This window comes from Durio zibethinus, chromosome 6 (assembly GCF_047325235.1).
Source record: "Durio zibethinus cultivar Kanyao isolate XHJ-2024 chromosome 6, ASM4732523v1, whole genome shotgun sequence".
Lineage (NCBI taxonomy): Eukaryota > Viridiplantae > Streptophyta > Magnoliopsida > Malvales > Malvaceae > Durio > Durio zibethinus.
Window position 1 is genome coordinate 7,286,996 of NC_143167.1, and position 22,584 is coordinate 7,309,579.

The 22,584-nt window shown below is 32.0% G+C and overlaps 2 protein-coding genes and 1 pseudogene across 6 annotated transcripts in view; all 3 read right to left on the minus strand.

Moving 5' to 3' along the window:
* The window catches only part of LOC111284853 (ARM repeat superfamily protein), a 31,189-nt gene extending 19,985 nt beyond the window's left edge, over nucleotides 1-11,204 (minus strand). For 2 of the 3 annotated variants that reach the window (XR_016342774.1, XM_022873898.2), the window contains exons 1-14: nucleotides 10,959-11,204; nucleotides 9,042-9,209; nucleotides 8,828-8,917; nucleotides 8,253-8,389; nucleotides 8,070-8,160; nucleotides 7,814-7,896; nucleotides 7,623-7,729; nucleotides 5,649-5,801; nucleotides 4,062-4,126; nucleotides 2,968-3,055; nucleotides 2,786-2,864; nucleotides 2,591-2,699; nucleotides 1,620-1,679; nucleotides 1,360-1,478 (exon numbers count right to left, since the gene is read on the minus strand). Coding sequence is in view for 2 of the 3 variants with exons in the window: in XM_022873898.2 (XP_022729633.2) it covers nucleotides 1,360-1,478; nucleotides 1,620-1,679; nucleotides 2,591-2,699; nucleotides 2,786-2,864; nucleotides 2,968-3,055; nucleotides 4,062-4,126; nucleotides 5,649-5,801; nucleotides 7,623-7,729; nucleotides 7,814-7,896; nucleotides 8,070-8,160; nucleotides 8,253-8,389; nucleotides 8,828-8,917; nucleotides 9,042-9,209; nucleotides 10,959-11,150 (1,541 nt within the window). In the remaining variant the exon portion in view is untranslated. The remainder of the gene's footprint in view (nucleotides 1-1,359; nucleotides 1,479-1,619; nucleotides 1,680-2,590; nucleotides 2,700-2,785; nucleotides 2,865-2,967; nucleotides 3,056-4,061; nucleotides 4,127-5,648; nucleotides 5,802-7,622; nucleotides 7,730-7,813; nucleotides 7,897-8,069; nucleotides 8,161-8,252; nucleotides 8,390-8,827; nucleotides 8,918-9,041; nucleotides 9,210-10,958) is intronic. The other variant, XM_089762024.1, reaches the window with a different exon arrangement.
* A 2,293-nt stretch (nucleotides 11,205-13,497) lies between these two features.
* Nucleotides 13,498-18,056, minus strand: CNX2 (cofactor of nitrate reductase and xanthine dehydrogenase 2). Of its 2 annotated transcripts, XM_022876510.2 has the most exons (7): nucleotides 17,906-18,055; nucleotides 17,075-17,659; nucleotides 16,798-16,965; nucleotides 16,502-16,693; nucleotides 16,097-16,165; nucleotides 15,566-15,650; nucleotides 13,498-13,898 (listed from the first exon to the last, which is right to left on the minus strand). In XM_022876510.2, exons 1-6 carry the CDS (start codon nucleotides 17,975-17,977, stop codon nucleotides 15,567-15,569), a joined length of 1,170 nt encoding a protein of 389 aa, XP_022732245.2. In that variant the 5' UTR covers nucleotides 17,978-18,055; the 3' UTR covers nucleotides 13,498-13,898; nucleotide 15,566. The 2 variants fall into 2 exon arrangements, with proteins under 2 accessions (XP_022732245.2, XP_089618151.1); XM_089762025.1 differs by lacking the exon at nucleotides 13,498-13,898 and having other exon boundaries at nucleotides 15,094-15,650; nucleotides 16,526-16,693; nucleotides 17,906-18,056.
* A 1,808-nt stretch (nucleotides 18,057-19,864) lies between these two features.
* On the minus strand, nucleotides 19,865-21,926 carry LOC111286471 (early nodulin-like protein 18; annotated as a pseudogene). The gene is made up of 2 exons (XR_016343318.1): nucleotides 21,597-21,926; nucleotides 19,865-20,471 (listed from the first exon to the last, which is right to left on the minus strand). The product of XR_016343318.1 is annotated as an early nodulin-like protein 18 (transcript).
* Between the last annotated feature and the right edge of the window lie 658 nt (nucleotides 21,927-22,584).

The window sequence follows — 22,584 nt, forward strand, 5'->3', positions numbered from 1 at the left end:
TACTTAAATAATTACCTCCCCACTTATTGCACATTATACCATTCTCATTCTGGCATGTACTTGATGGTGGCGCAAAGTCACTTTAATCTGTTTCCCTACCATATCACCTGAGGTACCTAGGTATTCTTACCCTTTCCACCTAGTCCCTAGGTTCCCCATTCTAATCTCATTATCCTTTGCACGGTTTGTAATTCCTATCAAACCATGCAAAACTGTTACACACCCACCTGTTGCAGCCTCTTACATGCCAATATCATTGCTTCTACCTGTTTATATTTTTGACCTTACACTCTCCATTTATTCCATGGTTTTACACCACTCGGACAGCAAATGCATGCTTCAATGGAATTAAGCCAACTTCAGGTCCTCCACAGCAACATGAAGAGAATTTAAATATCACCAAACTTCAAGTTGAATGAATCAAATAATATGCCGTGGTCACCACTGATCAACACTGAATATTTTTGTTATCCAAAGGAAAAAGAAAGTTCAAGACTTCAAAACTCCCAAAGATATTAAGTAAAGGCTTATAATTATATGAATGTGATACCGAAACTAAACTACCAGGGAAAACTAGATTTTCATTACCCATTGGTTGGGCAAATTTGAAAACAAACCCTTGACTAAGGTCTCCATAGTATCTTCGTCCATCATAATGCATCATCCGGAGAAAAATGTTGACTTCTAAGATGTAGACAGTATGTTGGATATCTAAATTTTATATTTATGAAGAAAAAAGGATGACACCGATAGACTTGGTCCACTTGGATATTAAATTAGCAATTACAATGGATTTGGAAGTACCAGAAGAAGCATTGTCATGAAAGTGGTGACAGGTAAGGATTCATGGTGGAGGCAACTTTAGTGGAGTTATGGCATCAGTGGAATGCAGTAAATTAGCAATAATATTGGTTGCAATAGGTACAGCATTAAGCATGTGGGATAGCTTGAAATGGCAGAGTCAGTGACGATGGCAGAATGCCCTTGGTATTGATGAAGTCCACCATGGGGCAATGGCAATAATTGCACATTCATCATGGACAAAGGAACTGGCAGGATCACTGGTGGAAAGCACTATTAATATTACAGAGTAATTGAAGAATGTGGTGAAGGTATTAGCACAGACATGCTGCTGAATGAGAAATATATGGCGGAAGTAGCCAAGGAAAGATAGTAAGTTTTGATGGAAATAAGCATGAAGCCAAACAATGCACTCACTCATCATCCACATTTTAACATTCAACATCAGTACCCACAGTAAGCAACAATGACAAGTATAACGAGTCCAAGAACTACTTTGAATACAGAAGCAAAAGGAGTTATTTATTCTACTATAAACATAAAGAGAACTTCAGCTACCTTATATCCAACCTAGAGTCAGCTGCTCCAAGCATACAAATAAATCGACTGGGACAATGTTGTGAATTAAACACAGATGTCGCCCACCTTACAGCACAAAAACGAACTTCACTTTGTTCCTGGTCGTCAAAATAAAAATTAGGTACCCTTAGCTGTGCAAAACTTAATGACTAAACCAGAACCATGTCCAAAAAAATCTAGATCAAGAGCACAACAGAAACAAGTCAACAAACAGTGAACTAGAGTTGTAAGTAAAGTACCACTTGACAATTATTCAGCAACAGTGTCTTCAATTCTGTTAGTACAGCAGCTGAAGCTCCCTGATGCTCATAAAGACAGTATAATGGCTTAATATAAAAGGTTGGAAGGATCAGATATACACAACATCAAACCTGAAAACATTGCACATGAACTAAACAAACCAAAAGCATTATTTTTATGTAAGAAATTATCAGTTTTTGAGAGGAAGTTGAATTGTATCAAGAAAACTATCAATTTAGCATCAAAGCTCAGAATATCTTATAAAAGAAGGTGCAGCAATATATACAGCATAAATCAGAGTCCTGTGATCATCAACACACATCATGAAGAGACTACAGTGGTTATACACATATATAAGAGTACCATTTCCCAAAAGTATTCAGGGAATTTTTAATTTTTGATACAAAATATCTTTCACTGAGAAGAAGAAAGCAGAAATGAAAATCAGATAAAGAAGGGATTCCAAATCCAGTGTAGTTAGATTATGATTTTTGAAGAAAAATTTTAGCCAAATGATCTCTGACTTAGAATAGTTTGCTGCTTAGTTATTTTTTAGCATGCAACTGAACATGGCAAGAAACAAATAAAATTATAGCAAATCAGAAATAAATCCACACTCAATTTATTTCAAGAGTAGATCTTCTCCCCTATATATGCACTTTCTCTCCTGACACACCATAAATATAAAAGGAAAGAATTCTTTATGGAGTCGGAGAAAGAAAAAGACATAAAAGTTATACAATATCGCAAGAGCAGAAGGGCATGTAATGTTTTGAAAATGTGTAGGGAAAGACTCTCTACCCAGGAGAAATTTTGGCAATTAACCTACAGATTATTCCATCCCCACTGCAATTAGCTTTACAGCAATTAGGAAACAAGGAGAGACATATAGGTCTCCAGAACTATGCATATCAAAATAAATGGTTTTCAATGATTAACTTGAGAATTAGGTGAGGTAAAGTTTGTATACCATGTAGGCAGCAGCAAGCGAATTCGTTGCTTCTTGGATAATAAAACGAAGAGATTGGGACTCTATTTTTAATGCATCAAAAAGACGAGTAGCCATGTCAATTTTGTCTCTGCAATTAGGGTAAAAAGAAAGTAAATTATTCAATTAGAGAATGAGAACAGAACCACCAGTTATGAGAATAGACACATAAAAGACCTGAAAAGTTGTGGCAGGCGCTGTGCAAGCAAGCCAATTGCTTGAAAAGAAAAAGTTCTGGTGTCCCTTGCAACCGAATCTGGGTGAATAAAATAAATTAAAGTAATTTCACAGGATTCCACAGATCATAATTGAAACAGTGATGTAAAAATGAAGTTCAGGAAATTATTCAAATTGAAAACCTGATTCTGAATTTAAGTAACCATCAAGTAACTTTAGAATTCCATTCAGTATGAGAGGGCCCATGAGTTTCAGCTGATCAAGTTTTGACTACATAAACAGAAAAGAAAAAAACAAAAGGAAACAATATAAAAAGAAAATAAAGCTTTCCTTAAGGAAAAGAGAAAACCAAACCTAGAGTGAGAATGAAAAATAAAAACAAATGTGAAAAAACAATAGGCAATATTTAAATATCATAGTACAAAAAACTGTACTAAGCAACTTTTCTATTACTCTCATGTTGATGATTTTTCTATCTACCACAGCAGCTCTTTAACTTAAAGCATGTAAGGGCAGCGCTGGAAGTAAAGACAAACCAGACCAACCCAATTGTATCAACAAAATTGTTCTTTTAACATGTTCTGAATTCATGCTGATATATATGTATCTTCCAGATAGGAATTGCAAGATACCTCTCCCCACCCAATATCTGTTCCTAGATGTATACATTTACATAGGTTTGTAAGGTTTGTATGCACCATGGTGCTGTGCATATTAATTATGGGGTCATTGTCTTCACCCTTTTCAAAAGTTTGGAACTGGCAACTTTACATGCTAGAACCTTTGACAATATAGGACTAAATTAAAGCAAACAAAATATCTGTAGCAGCTAAATTGCTAATCTAAAAAGTGATTTCCAGTGAAAAGAAATCATGTGGTTGATGCATAGTGGCATTCACATGATAACTGCAATTTAAGAAATCCAGCCACTATATCCCTAATTTCAGCCCATATCTTGCTACTAACTTTAAATCCATTTTTTACAAATTCAAAACATTGTTTTAAATAAAAACCCAAATTCAGTTATTGATTGCTATTCAGGATTTCAGCAAGTTATCTGTTATCTTAACTGCAGCAAGAAATTTTCATTTGCTGTTAACCATTTCAAGCTGTTTCATCTCTTAAACTTAAATCTAAACCTTAAAAGCCCAATTATCCCAAGCCCACCATGAAACTCGCTTCTGCAGATTTTTAAATTTTTTTCATGCATGCGTCCATAAACTAAAAAGTTCTTAATAGTTGAAATTAAATAGAAATCAAATAATAAGGTGCTCACATTTTTGAAGACCCAGACAGTAAATTCCATTCCCAATTGCTTCAGCCTTGAAGTGGTAGTGGTTCCTATCACATTCAAGAATTTCAACAAACAAAAAAAGAAATCAGCATATGGAATTTCTATCCACCAACTCAATATGTAGTAAGAGAAAGAAATAAGTATCAAAAGGAGAACTATTTGCAAGGCATTAGAGATGTCAATAGTAAGGCAATATTATACTAGCAGATATAATTTTACCACAATAAAAATCATCGTTTTTGCCTATCAAAAGTGTTGCTCCGCATATGATCTCCAAAGTTGGTTATAGCAATTTTCAGCATTTAAAATTTAGAAGAAAAACATAAATTCTGCAATTAGGGAAATTTTTGTTATGTCAATGGCCTTTATAAGCAAGCAGGACTTGTGTCTTTTTTATTATTAAGTCAGGTTTATCATTGTATCCCTACAGGGATTTCTTTCTATTCGTTATTTGCCTCTATAATCTTTATCATTGTATCCCTACAGCAGTATCAGAAAAATTCTAAGATGCTGCCACTGGAATGTAGGCTTTTCTTGTTCAAGGTTGAATTCAAGTGCCATACAAGATCCAAAGACTTCCCTAGTTCATAAAGCAATTTTGTGCCAGAAAGTGTAAACCTACTGTGATTACAATTGCTGAGAATCTTGGAGATAGATTTCAATTCCAATCTGATATTGGTTGGTACTTTATTGCTAGCAAAACCTTAAACCTAATAAAAACTGCTAATCTGATTATTCTAGGCACAATCGAATCAGGAATAATATTTGGACATGCAATAACATATCCACTTCTTCAAAACTGATCTTCAGGCTTCCAATTCTCCATTTTTGGTTGGGTTTATTTGTAAATATAGTCTAATACACAGAACTTATCAGTATTCTTAGTTACATCTGGATTTTAGTTCAGTATTAAGACCATCAAAGTAGAAAAACACTTGATTTATTGTATTGCATAAAATAGGTTAAGACAAAAAAAATTGTCCAGCATCAGTCTATATCATGTTAAGAGGGAAGTGTGATCCAATTGAAAAATAAATATAACAAATAACTAGATTCAAAAACAGGATTAAATTTTCCTGAAAAGTTAAAACACATGATTATGGCACCATACCATTAATGCTAATTTGTATTTTAAAAACTTATTATTTGTTAGTTGATTGAAGCAAATTGATAACAGATTCATATTCAATTGTGGATCATCGCACCCTTGACCAGAACATCAGAATGGATTCTCACCAACATTAAGAGAACACACGTAGAAGCAAGATTACACCATTAATACTAAGTTTAGCGTCTAAAAACTATTTCCTTTAGCAGCCCTTTTTTTCTTGCTCTTTTAGTTTTTTTCTTCTACTATTACGGACAGCTCAGTGGTTAGGTTAGATAAGGCTTTGGATTTACTTTTCACAGAATAGGCTATGGTTAGGTTAGAAAAGGCTTTGAATGCAAAGTAATTTTCCCCTTATTCCCCTTCACAAAAGCTTGAATATTTATCTTCAGCCATAGCGTGTTATACTTCATGTTAGTTTTTGGCATTTCACCACAGGATAAAAAGAAGATGCCATGTACCATATATGCAGCCAAAAATGCACTGCAAGGTTGATGGGAAACTATTTGCCGCTGTGATGGACCGACAAAATACAGCCATCAGTTTCACTTTCAAGGTAGCATTTCCAGGATTGACTCTTAAATCCACAGCAGTATTCTCTGTGCCTGTAGTGCCTGGAAAAAGTGTAAATAAGTTGTGTTACCGATCTTCCAACAGCATGAAAAATTTGAAAGGTCGTCAGCCACAAATGTTATGTACAAGTCCTCTGATTTCAGAAATGCTCACATAAACACCCAAAATTTGATAAAACAAGTTCATTCAGTAGATAACAAGTGCAACTAAAAATTCACTAAACAGTAACTAAAATTACTTCAAATACTTAGGTTAATCAACTAATTTTGTTCATTCATCTTTATCCATTTTAACTACATATCATACGAATATCACTCCTGAATTCTGCTTAATTGGCAGACTCAAAGTTCAAGCTGACAAACTTCAGATTCAGAGAAAAAAAGGCTAATAATAGATCATATAGCACATTGGCATATTCCAACAAAATGGCATCTCTCATTACGTCCTGAATAAAAAAAGCTTAATCTCTCAAACATTTAAGTCTCGCAACGTTAACATCTCTCACCATAAAACTTGAACCTTTATTTCATAGAAGTACATAATACAAGTGCAAGTTACATTCTTACGCATAATTACAAAAAGATTGAACACAACTTCTCTAAAGGAAGAAACATTGAAGAGCTTTTGAATATTAAAAGCGAAACTATTTAAAACTATCAAAAACTCTCCAAATGGTCTTACTGCAATGAAGTTGTAAATTCATTATTATAACAAAATATGATTCTTGGAGATTGAACAAGTGTCATCTTTCAATAAAGTATTGAGTGAGGAAAACAGGAAAAAGGATGAGTGTGATAGTGATGAGCGAGTTTTTTTTTTTTTTTTGCCCAAATGATGAGAGAGGACTTGGGCTTTGCAAAATCTGTGGAAGCAGTGTAGAATGCTTTAGTAATTGCCATGCAAGGTTTGAAAGACGTTTGCTAAGAATTACAGAGGTTTCTGATCATTTGGGAATGCGTTAGAGATTTACTATGGATGCTGAAAGAGTTTTGGCTTGCTAAAGTTGAAATAATCTGGCAGAGAAAAGTTCAAACTGTTGACAAGGTCCTAATTTTCAACTGGGTTCTAATAATTGTAGGATATTTTGTCCTTATGAGTAGTGAGGGCTCAAAAGAGGTGGTCTAAACCATTGGTTTCCTAGAGCATTAAAAACAGCAGGTATGTATCAAAAAAATAATGATAATAAAACATTGCAAGTTGGTGGATTTCAAAGACATTCACCACCCTGTGGAAGAGAAACAACATCATAGCCTTCAGAAACACCGATCTTTTGGCATCTAAGAATATTAAAGTAAAAACTCAACAAAAACTTGAGACAAATAGTGAAAAAAGGTAAGCAAAACATGTTACAGGATTGGAACTACATCAAGGAATCTGAGTTTTATATGAATGTGGATTCAAAGGACCTAATATTCACTCCTTTAACACAAGGTTTAGACAAGTCTTATCATATTGTATCTAGTTCTTTACCAAAACATATGATACAGCTCTTCTAGCAGCTATGATATTTGAACACAAATGTTTGTGCATTTTAAGAAGACAATGTTACTTTCTAAGGTTAAAATAGTCAGACCTTAAACAGCTAAGCTTGTCTAAGTAATGTGTTTGTATATGTAATCAACAAACAATCAAACAGATACACAACCTCTACAAACCCACTTAAAGCAAATACTTTATCATGACATAACTGAGTCATGACCTGTAAGGCAGCCTTTTCTATTTTCTCCCAATAAAACTTATAAGCCAGCAAATGGAATACATATGAAGCAAGCCAGTCAATAAGATGACACCAAAACAATATTTAGGCTTGCAAATTTAGCAATGAATTTATTTGATCAAAGAGAAAAAGAATCATTTCATACCAGTAAAAAGCAAAAACAGTCTGTTAATCAACCTTGGATCATCTAAATTAGCACCAGAAGCCTTTCTTTTTATGAGCTCCTCCCCTCGCTTGACAACAGGCTCTTGACTTGACAAAAAATCATAAATAAATCACCATAGGAAGGAAAAAGAGTAAATATAAATTAATTTAAAGAGGCAAATCATAGTATACCTATCTGCACTAGCAGCCACATATAGAGGATAAACAAGTTCAGGAGACAGCTCCATAGCTTCAATAACATTCAAGATCCCCAACTGCTTTCAGAGAACCAAAGTAACACATACAGATTGCATCAAATTCTAGAGTAACTATTGGTCAAGTGAGCTATAGCAAATGTACTCAGTGAACCTTAAATATAGGTGTGTTTATAGCTAATTTATAGTAGAGCCATCTATTGGTGCCACCAACAAGATAATATTCAACTCACCTTTCTTGTTAAAAGCATATCGCCTTTCAATGGAACCTTCCCTGCAACACGGTTAGCTTGAGCAATGGAGAGCCCAGGTGGGCTCCCTCCTCTGCAGAGAAAACACAAAAAATTTAGAAACCTTAGAAATGAAAAGGAAAGGTAGATGATTATAGTATCATGACTTTAAAAAGTGTTCCAGACCCTTGAGCTGCTGGTTGGTACAAAATTGTCTGAAGGCAAAATTCAAGAAATAAATCCCTGTCCTGAGAATCATTCACTAATTTATACTTTGCAGCAATCTCATTATCAGCATGGCTTGCATGACATTCACCAATCACCTAAAACCAAGGAAATGCAAAAAAATGTCAGACTTTAATCAAAATTTTTTTCTTTTCTTTAAAAAACACAAGTATAGTGTTAACCTATATAGATATAATGTTGGGAGCACTTTTATGAGCATTCCAGAACTATTGAGATTTTGAGGGGAACAGGTGATTGGTATAGAAAGAGAGAGGAATCTGTCGGTACAATTAACCTTCTGGACAAGATGACTGGATTTAATAACGTTAACTAAATCTGTTATACATTTCCTTCATTTGAAACAGCTCATATTGTTCAACTTCTTGATCAGACCAAATTGAAGGTTAGGCTTTACATTGCACACTGGAGTAAAGATTGGGTTCTAAGTTCTAACCTCTAATCTGTTTGTTCAGCCATTTGAATGTTTAGAAAAGAAGCAAGAAGAAGAGGAGTCACATAATGATTTGCAAATATACCTTAGTAGCAATTCTCAAGAGAATCTCTTGGTGTTGTTGAGGAAGCTTTGAAATATTTACCACAAGCATAGGAGCCATAGTTTCTTTTTCCTTTAACAAAAGCAAAGATTAATTATGAAAATGCTACAACTTGCAAGCTGTAACACCAAACCTGATAAAATATACTATTAATTTCCCAAAGACGAGATTTGGGATTAGACAATGTGGAACACACCTTTAAAGGTGCACGTTCAAATGCCATCTCAATATACACAATGCAAAAGTTCTTAACCATTGGAGTAGCATTAGCTTCCATATACATTTTCCATAATTCTGGCAGTGGTAACCCAATCTCAGGCTGGTGTTTGACTCTCTTGTTCACGTGACTCAAGATCTCAAGAACCTAACATGACAAAGCAAAAGAAACATAGTCATTGAGATTATAATCACTAACGATCTACCTTTTACACCATAAATTTGACATGCTAAGAGGAGGGAAAACATGAAACTTGAAAATATTAGGCAAAGGCAGGTTCAAGTAGCATAAAGCAGACGTTAACAAAGTATGTATATCAAACAGTTGATGGCATGTGAATGATGAATGCATATAAAGTCTCTCCAGTGAAATCTGTATGATAAATTGATAATAAACCAGAAAAAGGAAGGGAAAGATCATAATGCTTGAAGAAGCAGAGGGCAGCAACCTCCAAAGGTGTTTAGAAGGCATGCTAACGTTGGTTCTATTACCCAAGCCTTAATGTGGCACATGTTCATTGATAAAACGCTTAGTTGGGAATATGAATAGGCTTTATTAGTTGCTTTAAGTCTTAACTCTATGTTTCTTTGAGGTTAAAACCTTAGGTTATTATTTGATTTTTTGTTTCTTGAGTTAAGAATCAAGGTATGGTCATAAATTTATGTTTCTTCTTGTAAGTACATAACTGTAATGTGATTAAAATTGGATAGAGTACCCAATGACAATAGAGAATCATATAGAAGAATTAACATGTTCTACTCTAGTGAGAGAAAGTACCAATAGAAAGCACAGGAGATAAATATAGACAATGAGTCTGTCCTCTAGAAGCAAATAGAGAAACAATAAGTCTAAAATTTGCACAGCGAGACTTTCAGTCTCCAAAGGGACACACCAGTGATTAGATCTTAAGATTCCATTTTGGAGGTCTCCAGTTTGAATAATAGGATGGGTGGGGTGGGATTTACAGGATGGGGGAGGTATAGCCCAACATCACATGTACCCAAAAAAAAAAAAAAAAGCAAGCCTTTCCAACATATCTGCACGAATTGTTAGCAAATTTTATGAAATCAAGGGATTTCAAAATTGTAATGTTTTTTCAGGAAAAAAAAGAAGGAATACATAATTCAATTCCGAGACTATCTAAACCATATAATCTTAACAGGTTATTCCTAGCCCTTTGAATCCTAAATCCCCAAAATTTGGCAGTCCCCTAGACCATGATCTACTTTGATTCCACAAGCCATGAAGAAGCCTTGGGCAATGTGTCAACCAAGATATTTGGCAGGTTAGTCATTTTATAGCCATATTGACTTACAAAATAACGAGCAGTAATCACATATTTTAGGCAAATAAACTACATAATAAACTTCTCAAAACCTCTTTTTTATGGGCAGAGACAAAGCCAAGCGAGTATACTAACAGAAACATTAATCAGTCAAGCAATCACTTTCCACTGTACCTTACAAATAAACTTATGTAAAACCAGAAATTCAAAGACTTATAGTACTAAACTGGATTCAGATAGAAATATCTACTCACACGCATCGCAGTTAAACAAACATCTTAAGCAACATTATCCCTGCATTGAATCGCTAAAAAATTATTAAAAAAGAAAAACATTTATCCAGCACAGATGTCCATCTATGTATCGGTTGGGGTCGCCCCCAAAATTTATTACTATCCCATACTTGATGTTAATAAATTTCACAACAATATATAACTTAATTTAAAAAAAAAAAAAAAGAATCGCATAGTTATTATTTTCATATAATTCCAAGTCCCAAATGATTAAAAAAAAAACTTAAAATGACACACCGAAAGCAAAAGAAGAAAAAAAAAGGACAATTCAAAGCTAAGAAACAAAAAGATTAAAAGAAAGAGGGAACATAGTCGGACCTTGTTGCGGACGGGTTGAGAGGAAGAGGAAAGAGAGGAAATGGTGAGAGGGAGGAGCTTGGAGAGCAAGGCTTGGAGTTTGGAGTCGTCGCAAAGAGCTAGCCTAGTCAACATTCGATCCAGCAATTCTTCAGTCTCCGCATCCGATTTTGGTGCTGCCGCCGTCGCTGCCGCTGATGATGATTCCGCCATTTTTTTTTTCTTTCACAACAAGACACTAACAAAAGGACTTAAAGGGGAGAAACCGAGAAATGCGACTGCCTTTGCCTTTGGTTTTTATAATTTTTTTTCCTTTCTTTTTAATAGTACTAGATTAATGCCCTGCTAGGCGTTGGGTGTTTTTTAAAAACTTATTTATAAAAAATTTTAAAATTGAATATTATTACAAATAATAATATTTATTAAAAATAGTAATAATAATAATAAATCAACATTATTATTTAAAAATATTTATTTTGTAAATATATAAAAGTAATATTCAATTTATTCAATTTATTTTATTTATTTATTCTTTTATTCTTACCATTTTTTAAAATAACTCGAAATTTGAAAATAAATTTTTTTTGAAAAAATCTAAAAATTATTTAAAATTATGAAAATTTTTCTTTTTTTGAATGTTATAATTTTATTTTTTTATATATTTTTACGAATTTTTTAGATTCTTTTGATTTTTTTTATTTTTTTAAAATTTTAAGTTTTGTATTTTTATTTTTCAAAATTATTTTATAATTTTTTACAATATTTCTGATTTTTTTAATTTTTAGTAATTTTTAGATTTTTAAAAAAAATTTTATATGCTTCACACTGTCACATATGCATCCAAAAAAATGCAAGTGTTGGCAATTTTATATGGTCTATTGACCATTAATATAATGCAATCAACAGTTTAAGCACACAATTTACATAATTTATATTCTCATAACATAATAATTTAAATAAATAAATAAATTATATTTGAAATTTTGTATAAAATAACTAAAATTATTGGTAAAAATATTTGCACTGATCTTGGTTCGTGCTTAACAATTTAACTCAATTTTTAAAAAACTATGATTCATGTGCGATTTTTTTATTTGTCAAAAATTAAATCACTTTTCTAATTAATCAAATCTTATCTAAATCAAATTTCAACTATTTGGATCAATTTAATTTTATTGATTTTTTAAAATTCAAAGAATTTTAAGTTTTTGTTAGCCAAAAAATATGTTTTTTAAGTTTTCATTTATTTGCTTAAATTTTGAAATAAAAATGTTTAATTTTTTATTTATGAAAATTAAAAATAATGGAACTTATTAGATTTTTAACTTGATTCAATTTAAATAATTCAATTTTTTTATTTATAAATCCAATTGAATAATAAAATTTATATTCAAACCAAATAGAATGTATAATAATAATAATAATAACATATTTGAGACACATATTATGAATTAAATTGAAAATTGATTTAAAATTTAGGGACAAGTAAGGGAAAATAAAATTTTAGAGAAAAGATACAAAATTACCATTCTATTTATATGAATAAAAATTAAAAAATAACATTTAACCTTTAAAAATTAAAAAAAATTGATATAAAAAATATATGATCCGATAATAATTGAACATTTATGTCACATATTATGATTTTATTAAATATTAATGTCACGTAAATAATTTAACTAATAATGTTAATCTTGAGTATTAAAATTATTGACAAAATGAAAATTTAAGTATCAAAGTAATTTTTTTGTTCTTACGTACCAAATTAACAAAAAAATATAATACATAAATCATTTTTTATATTTAACATTTATTTAAGTTGCACTCAATTGCTAAAAAATCTAACATTCAAAGTTAAAAAAACAATTGTAACATGTCCAGTTGACAATCTCCCTAAGCTACAGTAACTTATCGAGGGATTGTTTTAATATGATGCATAGATTTATCTAAATTTAGCACCAATCTTTTAATTGAATCATTATATATATTTTTTAATTTTGAAGCAAAGTTACCATCATTGAATCATACTGCTAAAAAATACATCATAAAATATTTGTTGAAAGCTATTTTATAATTCAAAAAATATTGAAAACAACATGACAAGAACAAAAGATCTAAACCAACTGGAAAACCATGTTGTGGCATTTGACTAGTAAAAATTGCCATGATCCAACAAGAAATTAAAAAACAAAATTTGACTATGAGACATTATATTTTACTAAAAAGTATAATGACGAAAAAAGAAAAAATATAATAAAAATTCAAATTTTAGCTTGACAATTTTTTTGCCATGTCATTTTAAAAATTATAAAAATTAGTTTTTAAATTGTGTTTAATGTTCTCTAATTGTTCTAAAATTATATTAATTGAAAGATAAGTGGTAAATTTAAACTAATATGTACCTATCCCTCAAATCTCTTGGCAGGGCCAACTGAACTAACTAGGCTGATTTGGAGAGAGTGAGCATTAGAAATGGCCAAAGTCCAATTTCAGCAAAAAAAAAAAAAAAGAAAAGAAAGAAAAAAATCAAAAGAAAAAATAAAAAGAAAACACACCCATCTTGCTGAAAATGTAGTATATTAATTAAAATCATCAATGAACATACAGCTTTTGCTGTAAAACCAGGATTATTAAAATCAGACAAAAGAACATACATACAACAATTTTCATGGGAAATGCAACTACTCAGGTCTTGCCATTGTATCTTCTTTATCACCAAAAACAATTCTATTCATCCCCAGCTTGGATACAAAAATACAAGTATTCTTGCAGAGACTGTTGGATTCTGATGTTGCAGACTTTTTCTAAGGCAAGGTACTATGCAAGTGGTTACAGATATATGTGGAGATAACAATTAACTACACATGTTTCCTACATTTATAGTGTCAGACCAACAGAATGTGAAAATCAATTACCAGCTTCTTCTCTGCTTTCTGCTCTTTTATGAAGTTAGACTCATATCTAAAATGAAACACCAAATAATAATATTCAGCATCAGCTTCCAATTTTCAACAGCTTGAGTGTCTAAATGTTATAAAATAGATTTCACATAACTTTCAAAGTTCTTGCATAGTGATGGCAACGGGTCGGGGCGGGGCGGGTTTTTGCTCTCCCCGAACCCGTACCTGACCCAAATTTTTTTTTTTATTTTTAATACCCGAACTCGACCCGACCAGACAGTATATAAAATTAAATCCGATCCGACCCGAAATTAATAAAATATTATTTTAAATATAAATATAAAATTAAATATATATATATAAATATATATATAATTAAATATAAAATTTTAAAAATAATTAAAAAAATAAATTTTTTTATATATATCAGGTCGGGTAGGGTCTGGTTTGCCTAAAACCCGACCCCGACCTGAGCCAGAAAATTTTTTACCATACCCGACCCGATACCCGATTTTCAAAAAAAAAAAAAAAAAAACCGACCCTAAGGGGTCGGGTCGGGTCAAAATCCGACGGGTTCAGATTTTTTTGCCTTCCCTATTCTTACACAACGTGTTTAAGATAAAAAAAAAAAATCAAAAAATATATCCAAGGATAAGCAGAAAACTTTCAGTAACATCTCTCTTTATTATCAGTTGCAAAAAATTTAAAAGTTAGTAAGTTCTGTACAGTTATTTCATGAACAAAAATATAAAGCTCTCTGCTTCATTGTTCTCCATTCAGTTGTATTCTCTTCCCAATCGCTCCAATACCCCTCTCAAGCATCAAATAGAAACATCAAAACTACTGAATTATTGCATTGATTTCAATATATTTTATTCAATTTTGCATTTTCTCCTATACCATGAAAAGCAACACCACCTTTGCAGCATTTTAAATTCACCAACATTGTTCAATAGGTGGTAAACCAAGATAGACGAGAATGTGCCCTTCAACAACCCCTAAAAGTGATTTTTAGTGAACCACTATCCTTGATATCAAATTTGCCATTCAACAGAAAGGACATAGAATAGTCCTTACATACTAAGCTCCAGCCTTTGAAGAAGCTGCTTCCTTTTTATCAGTTCAATGCAGAAGCTGATTCCTTAGGTAGCAACCATATTTTTTTAAATTTTAATAACCATCAATAATGATGGTGGCAATTTGCCCTTCACTCCTCCTAATTACTGTCAGAGTCAATCATGCATTCAGTCGGAAGCTAAAGCAAGAACCATACATTTTTATATTTTATCTCTCACAGCAATTGAATTTGGATAGGTACATTGCTGTTATGGTGCAGCTCCAAAACAGCAAAATTACCTTAAACCAACTGAACTGTGCACTTTATGTTGAATCTCCAAAAAACGTAATGTTCAACATGAACCAAATGAGGAGATAATAAAATCATAAACAATTTATTGGTTAGGAAGATAACAATAATGGAATTTGCAATCTTCTACCAATCAAAGACAAGCATAAACATTAGTTGACCTAAACAATTATTCCATATTCTAACAGGCAATGGTCCACCTATGTTAGTCTGAGCTGTACACACGAAGCAGTGTACAAAAAACTTGTTATCTTACTCAAACAGGGTAGTATAAGTGTTCAACATTGAAGGGCAAGAGCTGAAAATGAGACCGACAAACAAGAAATCCAGCTGCCAGAAACCATTACACGGATTCTAAGTACCTTAGCCACCGATGTGTATCATTGGTCTATTTGCTGTCTTTGCAATGTCAAACATCCCAGCATGTGAAGCTTTCTTCCTTTTAACCTGAACGAAAGAAGAAAAAAATGTACATGTATATGGTAAAAGTTAAGCGAAGGAAGGAAGACTTAGTACAAATTTCGCATATTGGCCAAAAATAAAATAGACCAATTTTCCCTTAACTTTAAGCACGAATCAATGCTACCATGATCTATCAACTAGCCATATCACTCATTTACATTGAAAAAGCTATAAAACTCCACCAATGCCCCCTCTCCTTAAACCCCTCTCCCAGAGAGAGAGAGAGAGAGAGAGAGAGAGCATGGAAATCAAATTAATATGCCCTTGATTCAAAAGCCCAGGCAGAACAGACACAAGAAAAAAAAAAGCATAGTCATTATGTAATGCACACTTGTCTATATTTTGCATTACATGGTAACAATTTTTGAAAAACACAGTGTCACTAAGTAACAGGTTAGGAAAAACAACGCATTATTAAGTAGAAAGCATACCGCTGCTCCAATTATTTCTCTAAGTTCCTCATCACCAACACCACAACGAAGAGGATCTCTTAAGCTAACCTGAGAAGAATCAATGCTAGTAAGGAAGAAATTGAGAGCAATATCAAAAGTGCAGTCGCTATGCTAGAGCAATGAAGAACATATCAACATTTAACTAGGGGCTAGAACATAGAAACTTACAAACACATCTGAATTCAATGTCAATGTCTAGGCCTACTTTATTCAATAACAAAGTTTTGCAGACTTAAACACGTTTAAATGCACTTAAATTAAAAAAAAAAAAAAACAACATGAATATACAGGTAAAAATTGCAAACAAATAACAACCAAGATTCACAGCAGATTGTGTGAGATCCGGGCTATAAGATGATCAAAAACAGAAGTAAACAGGCTCACCTCCGAAGGACCAAAGAGACATACTTTTAAGTTGCCATCAGCTAAAAGTCTCAATCTATTACAACCAGCACAGAAATGCTCAGTCATCGATGTAATGAAAGAAACAGTTCCAGTGTGGCCATCAATCTGGAAATTCTTCGCTGTCTCTGTCGGATGATCATGCAACCTCTTTAGGCCTGGAAACTGTTTTGCCTATTAAGTAACAGAGAACAAGAAGAGAATTAGTTGTGAAGTTTAGAAGCAAGAAAGAATAAAGAAATATGAAAGCAAGATCAGCCATAAGAGTTGTACCTTACCACTGTATCCAACATCTCCGAGTACGGCACAAGTTTCTTGACATTCCAAACATTTCCATCGAAAGGCATGAACTCAATGAAGCGAATGTTAATCGGTTTATCTCGTGTGAGGTTCACAAAATCACACGTCTCATCATCATTAAATCCACGCATAACGACACAATTGACCTAAAAGCAAGCAAAAGCAGACCCGGACCCAGTCAAGAATACTAATTTAGTAAAAACTTAAAAAATTATAAAAAAAAAGGAGAGAGGGGCATGATCAGTAATTACATACTTTTACAGGATTGTAGCCAAGGTCAATGGCAGCATTAATGGAGTCAATAACCCTGTGATGGCCTTTACGCCTAGTGATAAACTCAAATTTGGCAGGGACAAGCGTGTCCAAGCTGATATTGAGAGAAGTAATCCCACATTGTTTAAGCATTGGAAGTTTTGAGGCAAGAGTAATTCCATTGGTAGTGATTGCCAAAGTCTTAAGTCCTTTCAAGCTGGACAAGTTCAAGCAAATGTCAAGAATATCTTTTCTAAGGGTAGGCTCACCCCCAGTTAGACGAATCTTATCGACTCCAGAAGTAACAAAGAGATTAGCCAAACGAAAAATCTCATGGTGAGTGAGTAATTGAGGAGAAGGAGTAAGCTCCACTCCCTCCGCCGGCATGCAGTAGTGACATCGTAGGTTGCATCGTTCTGTCAACGAGATTCTCAAGTAATTGTGCATCCTTCCAAACCCATCAACCAACATATCAGAAACTGCACTGCCTTTGTCGTTGTCTTTGTCTTTGTCTTTTATCGGATCCTCTGCTGCAGCGTTAGCACAAAGAGTTCCATACGTCTTATCCACCTGCTTGACAGTATGGGACTGTTCCCATGAAAGCAGTCTTAAATTACATCTCATCAAAATCCCAGATTAATAATAATTACAACAGATTATGCATTTGTCAAATCAAATAGATATAGTAATTTGGGTTTTTTTTTCTTTTACCATAATTCCCAAATAAAAAAAAAAAAAGAAAAGAATCGCCCATTACTGATGCAAAAAGATACGTACTTTTCTTACCCAAAAAAAAAAAAAACTCTCTGAAAAAAAGTAAAGAAGAAGAGATACCCAGAAGAAATTGAAGTTTCGGAAGTGGAAGGGCATCCGGCAGTGGGTAACACTAGAGACATGGCGACTCATGGTAATGGCTGCCTGCAACCTCGATTCAATCAACGAATTGGGATGAAAGAGTAATCAAACAGATAGCGAGCACTGGTAATTATAAAGTGAAGTACAGAGTTTGTCTAGAAGTTAGGTAGATACTTTTCCACACAGCCTTTTCATAAGATTCCGCCAAATAACATGTTGCCACCTGTTCAAAGAGCTGAGTCAAACGTTTAACAAGCCGGCTGCTGTGTTTGCGAAATCAAGTGTGCTTTTTTCCCCTTGTTTTTTCTTCGGTTACATAAAAAAGAAAATTAAAAAAAAAAAGAACGAGGGGTTTGATTTTTTTAGGATCTTGGATTTTACACATTTGTTTTTGGTGCAAAGTAAATAAAAAAATCAATGTTAAAGAGAGACATTTATAAATAAGAAAGAAATTATAAATGTTAGAATTTAAATTTAAATTTAAATTTTATTAATTATTTTTAAAATGATTGTATAATTAATTAAATTAAATTTTAAATTTGAAAAACTCAAAATTTATTTCTCTTAAAAGTAAAATTTTTTATAATAATTTAGATTCTACCTATAATTAAGAATATACCACTTCTATGACATTGATTATTTTTCAAAATTGAATCACTAAAACAAATAACTTTTTTTTCTCTTAATAAAAGTTCTTTACATAAAAATATTTTCTTAATAATTAGCAATATTTTTCTTTATTACTGCCATCGCATCGAATAAAAACATGTAAAAAAACAAAAGAACTTGGATAAATTTAGGAATCACTTTATCTCATAAACCAAAAATCTATATAAAAATGCTAGCTGATTTATGAATCATGCTTTTTCAGGATTAAAAAATTATATACCTTTCAATAAAATCTTATAATTTTAAGAATTTTTAATGATACAAAATGCTCTTTTATAGTAATAGCAATAGATCGAGTCGGGACGAGTTTTTATTTATTTTGAATTTAATCTAATTTTATATAAAAATTTGAATCTGATCTGATTCGATGATTTTTTATTTTTATATTCAAATTAAATTTGATTCGACATTATATAAAATCGTATCAAACTCGATCTGACCTTAAATTAATAAAATATTTTTTAAAATATAAAATATTATTTTTTAATATAAATTAAATATATAAAAGTATATATAATCAAATAAATAATTAAAAAATAATTTATATATATATATTGGGTCTAATAAAGTTAGGTGTGCCTAAAATCCAACACCAAATTTTTTTCTTATATTACTCTATCCAAGTCGACTTGATACCTAATTAAAAAAAAATTGATGATAAAAAATCAAATCAAATCGAAATTAATTGAATTCGAATTATATTATCTTCACTACTTTTACATGTTTTCTTAGGATTAATAAAATTGTAAGAACTATAGGGATTTTGAAATGCCGAATGCAAACTTTTTAGTGTGCCTAAAAATAAGTTAGAAAAAAATTAAAAATTGTAAATTGAAATTCCATTGGAAGAAAATCTTACTTTTTCAAATTTTCATTCAATAGCAACAATTTATACATCTTATGGTAAAATTTAATTATTTCCCAAAATGTTTACATCTAATTTGCTAACAAATTTGGTACACTAAAGGCTAATATACGACATAAATAAATAAATGAAAAACATTTCAAACGTCTAACTACAACTTTTGGCCCAAAAAAAAAAAAAGACTAAAACTTCTTAATAAATAATCATGATTTAAAATAAAAAATAATCACATTATTGATAATAGATTTTTAAATAGTATAATAAAAATTACTTAAAAAATAGACCATATAAAAATCTTTTAATTTCACTTATAAAAATATAAAATTATAATATAAATATATCAAACACGAACTCTTAATATTATTGTGTTCTATTATTATTATTATACAATATCAATTACCAAATGTATTATGGCCAAAAAAAAAAACCTACCGAATGTACTCACTACACCGAGTCACTAGTAAAATAAATCATAAGGAGATTGATTTTATTTTACAAAGGAGAAAAAGAATTAAAAAAAAATCATCAAAATTTCAAAATATGCAAACAATTCCTAAAAATATTAAAAGCCCATTCAATTTCGAAAAGTAAAGAAAGCGTTCCAGAATCCTCATTCTTATCACTTTTCCTCTTCAATGGGATGATTGAAGTTTGAAGGCACAATGGTATCCGGGGCAGAATCATCACTCCCAAAATCAGGACTATTGGGAGCTGGGGCATCATCCGATGGCTCTTCCAAGCTCTTGGGCAACGCTTGGCCATGAGTCACATTTACTTTGAAATGCTGACCATTTTTGCATTGCTCACCATCATAATCGTTGGAGAAGAAATAGTTCATCCCTTCCTTCACTAGTGGGATTGCTACTGAGACCGGATGGGGCGCCGTGGCCGACGGATCGGCTGCCGACCATTCTATGGTATCATTTTGCAGAGCATCACCATCATCGCAAAGCTTGTACGTGGTGAAATTGTATGTTTGCACTATTGAATGGTTATTATCCGTATTAAAAACTGCGTTAACGAAATAAACACAAAGTCATTAGATCCTAGATTTTGCATGTTAATTATTCACCTTAAAATTATTATCACAATTTGAATATATAATGATAAAAAACCTAATATTTAATGATTAATATCACTTTTATATATCATATAATATATAGACGTAATTATCGATGATAAACGTATATAAAATATAAGACAAATATCAATGATTTGAATATAAAATTATAAAAAATTAATATTTAAGATAATAATAAAAAAAAAAAAGGAAAATAGTAAATAAACCTATAAATTCTTGTGAACAAAGTAATTCAAATTATGAATATTAGAGTTCCAAACTATAGGCTAATAGGCTTTGACATCTAACGTAAAAACAGGTTCAATTTGGCTAAAACGTTCTGTAACACAACAGAGAATTGTCAGAATATTCTTCAAAGCATAACCTTATTTTATATGTACTTTTTATTATTCCTTGTTCACCGACAAAACAATCATCTTCTGCTAGCTTGAAAAAAGAGTGTTCATATGCCCTTAACTTTATGTATGTCAGTCAGCAAATTAGTACCAACCTGCTTCTTAATTCTTCTACTTTTGGAATAAAGCTCTTTCACTCACTTCTATGCTTAAGTGGGAAAGCAACATGGAGTACTTTTCCATTTTTATTTTAACTAATAAAAGAGGGTAAAAACATCAGAAGAAAGAAAGAAAAGAAAGGAAATTCTATAAGTGAGATAAGGTATGAGTGGAGCAAATTTAACAGAAGTTAAGGGTAGAATTCAAGAAGGCAAAAAGGGATCATCAATGTTTGGCTTGTTTCGTCTTTTCCCCTGTTACAGTTTTTACAAAAGGAATTCAGAAGTTGCAGCTAAAACAAACAAAAAAAAAAAAAAGATTTTCTTGGGAGTTCATATTGCTAGAATGCTGCACAATAGACCAGGTAACTGAGTCTCCAACTTAGCTTTTTGAAACATTTCCTTTCATGGGTTGAAATTTTTTCTTCCGTTAATGGAAATTTACTAAAAATCCACAGATTTTTGTCATGATTAGAAGATACTGCTCACAATTCACAAATGACAAACCGAAAGAGTAACAAAAAAGAAAAAGAGAGCAGTAAAGGATACAAAGACTTCTTACTGAGGAAATCTCCCAAGCTGAAGTTTTTGGTATCTGCCCATTTCTGGTAGTTTACATTAGGCTTTTCAAGGGTGTCATACCAGCCAAGGGAGTCCCCAACTGTGTAGTTCTTGTAAGCTTTAACAGATCCTGAAAAGGAGAGAAGCAGTAGACAAGAAATGGTGAAGAATTGCAGAACTGAAGTACTGTACCCTCTCCCTCTCTGTTCCATCATTCTTGGTTTCTGTGATGTTTGCTGGACTATAGGGAACTCTGGGACTTCACCTCTTATAGTTTGAGACTTGAGAGTACTAAAAAGCGGTGGAATAGCCAATTTATGATTTATATATGTGCCTCGCCTTCGCTTGGAATTACTAGGATGGTCTATCTTTCTGATGACCCCAGAGCCATCAAATTGTCAGATTCATTTTTTTTTAACAGTTGAGTAAACGGTAAGAAAGGAATAATAATCCCCCTCTCAAGTTATTAACTACCCTAAACCTGAAAAATTAACTCATCATTAAAGGACTTTAAAACACTTGATTACTGAATTGTTTGGAATCAGATTGAATTGCAGTTTCAGCATTTTTAGTAGCAGAGTTTGAGAAGCCTGCTAACTTACATTCCAATCCTCGATTCTTTTTGGATGATGAATTTTAACTGTGTTATGCAACAAAAACAAAATGGTGAACGCAATCCAACGTCAACGACCATGATCACCTTTCATTTCAACACCTAGAAATGGAATATGGTAGAACATATATAATATAAAGCCAAATGTGAATGTTTCGTATAAAGGGTGGGTAACAATTCATTTAAAACCCAAATTTATTTAAAATTAATTGTGATTCTCAATTCAGAAGCATGAAAGAGCTCAAGATTTTAAAAGGTTTTTTTTTTTTTTTCTAATTTAATAATTCTCACATAAACAATAGATTATACAATACAAAAGAAAGCCATTTTACATGCTTCCATGAAGATCACTTTCACGTTTCTCCCTTGGAAATGT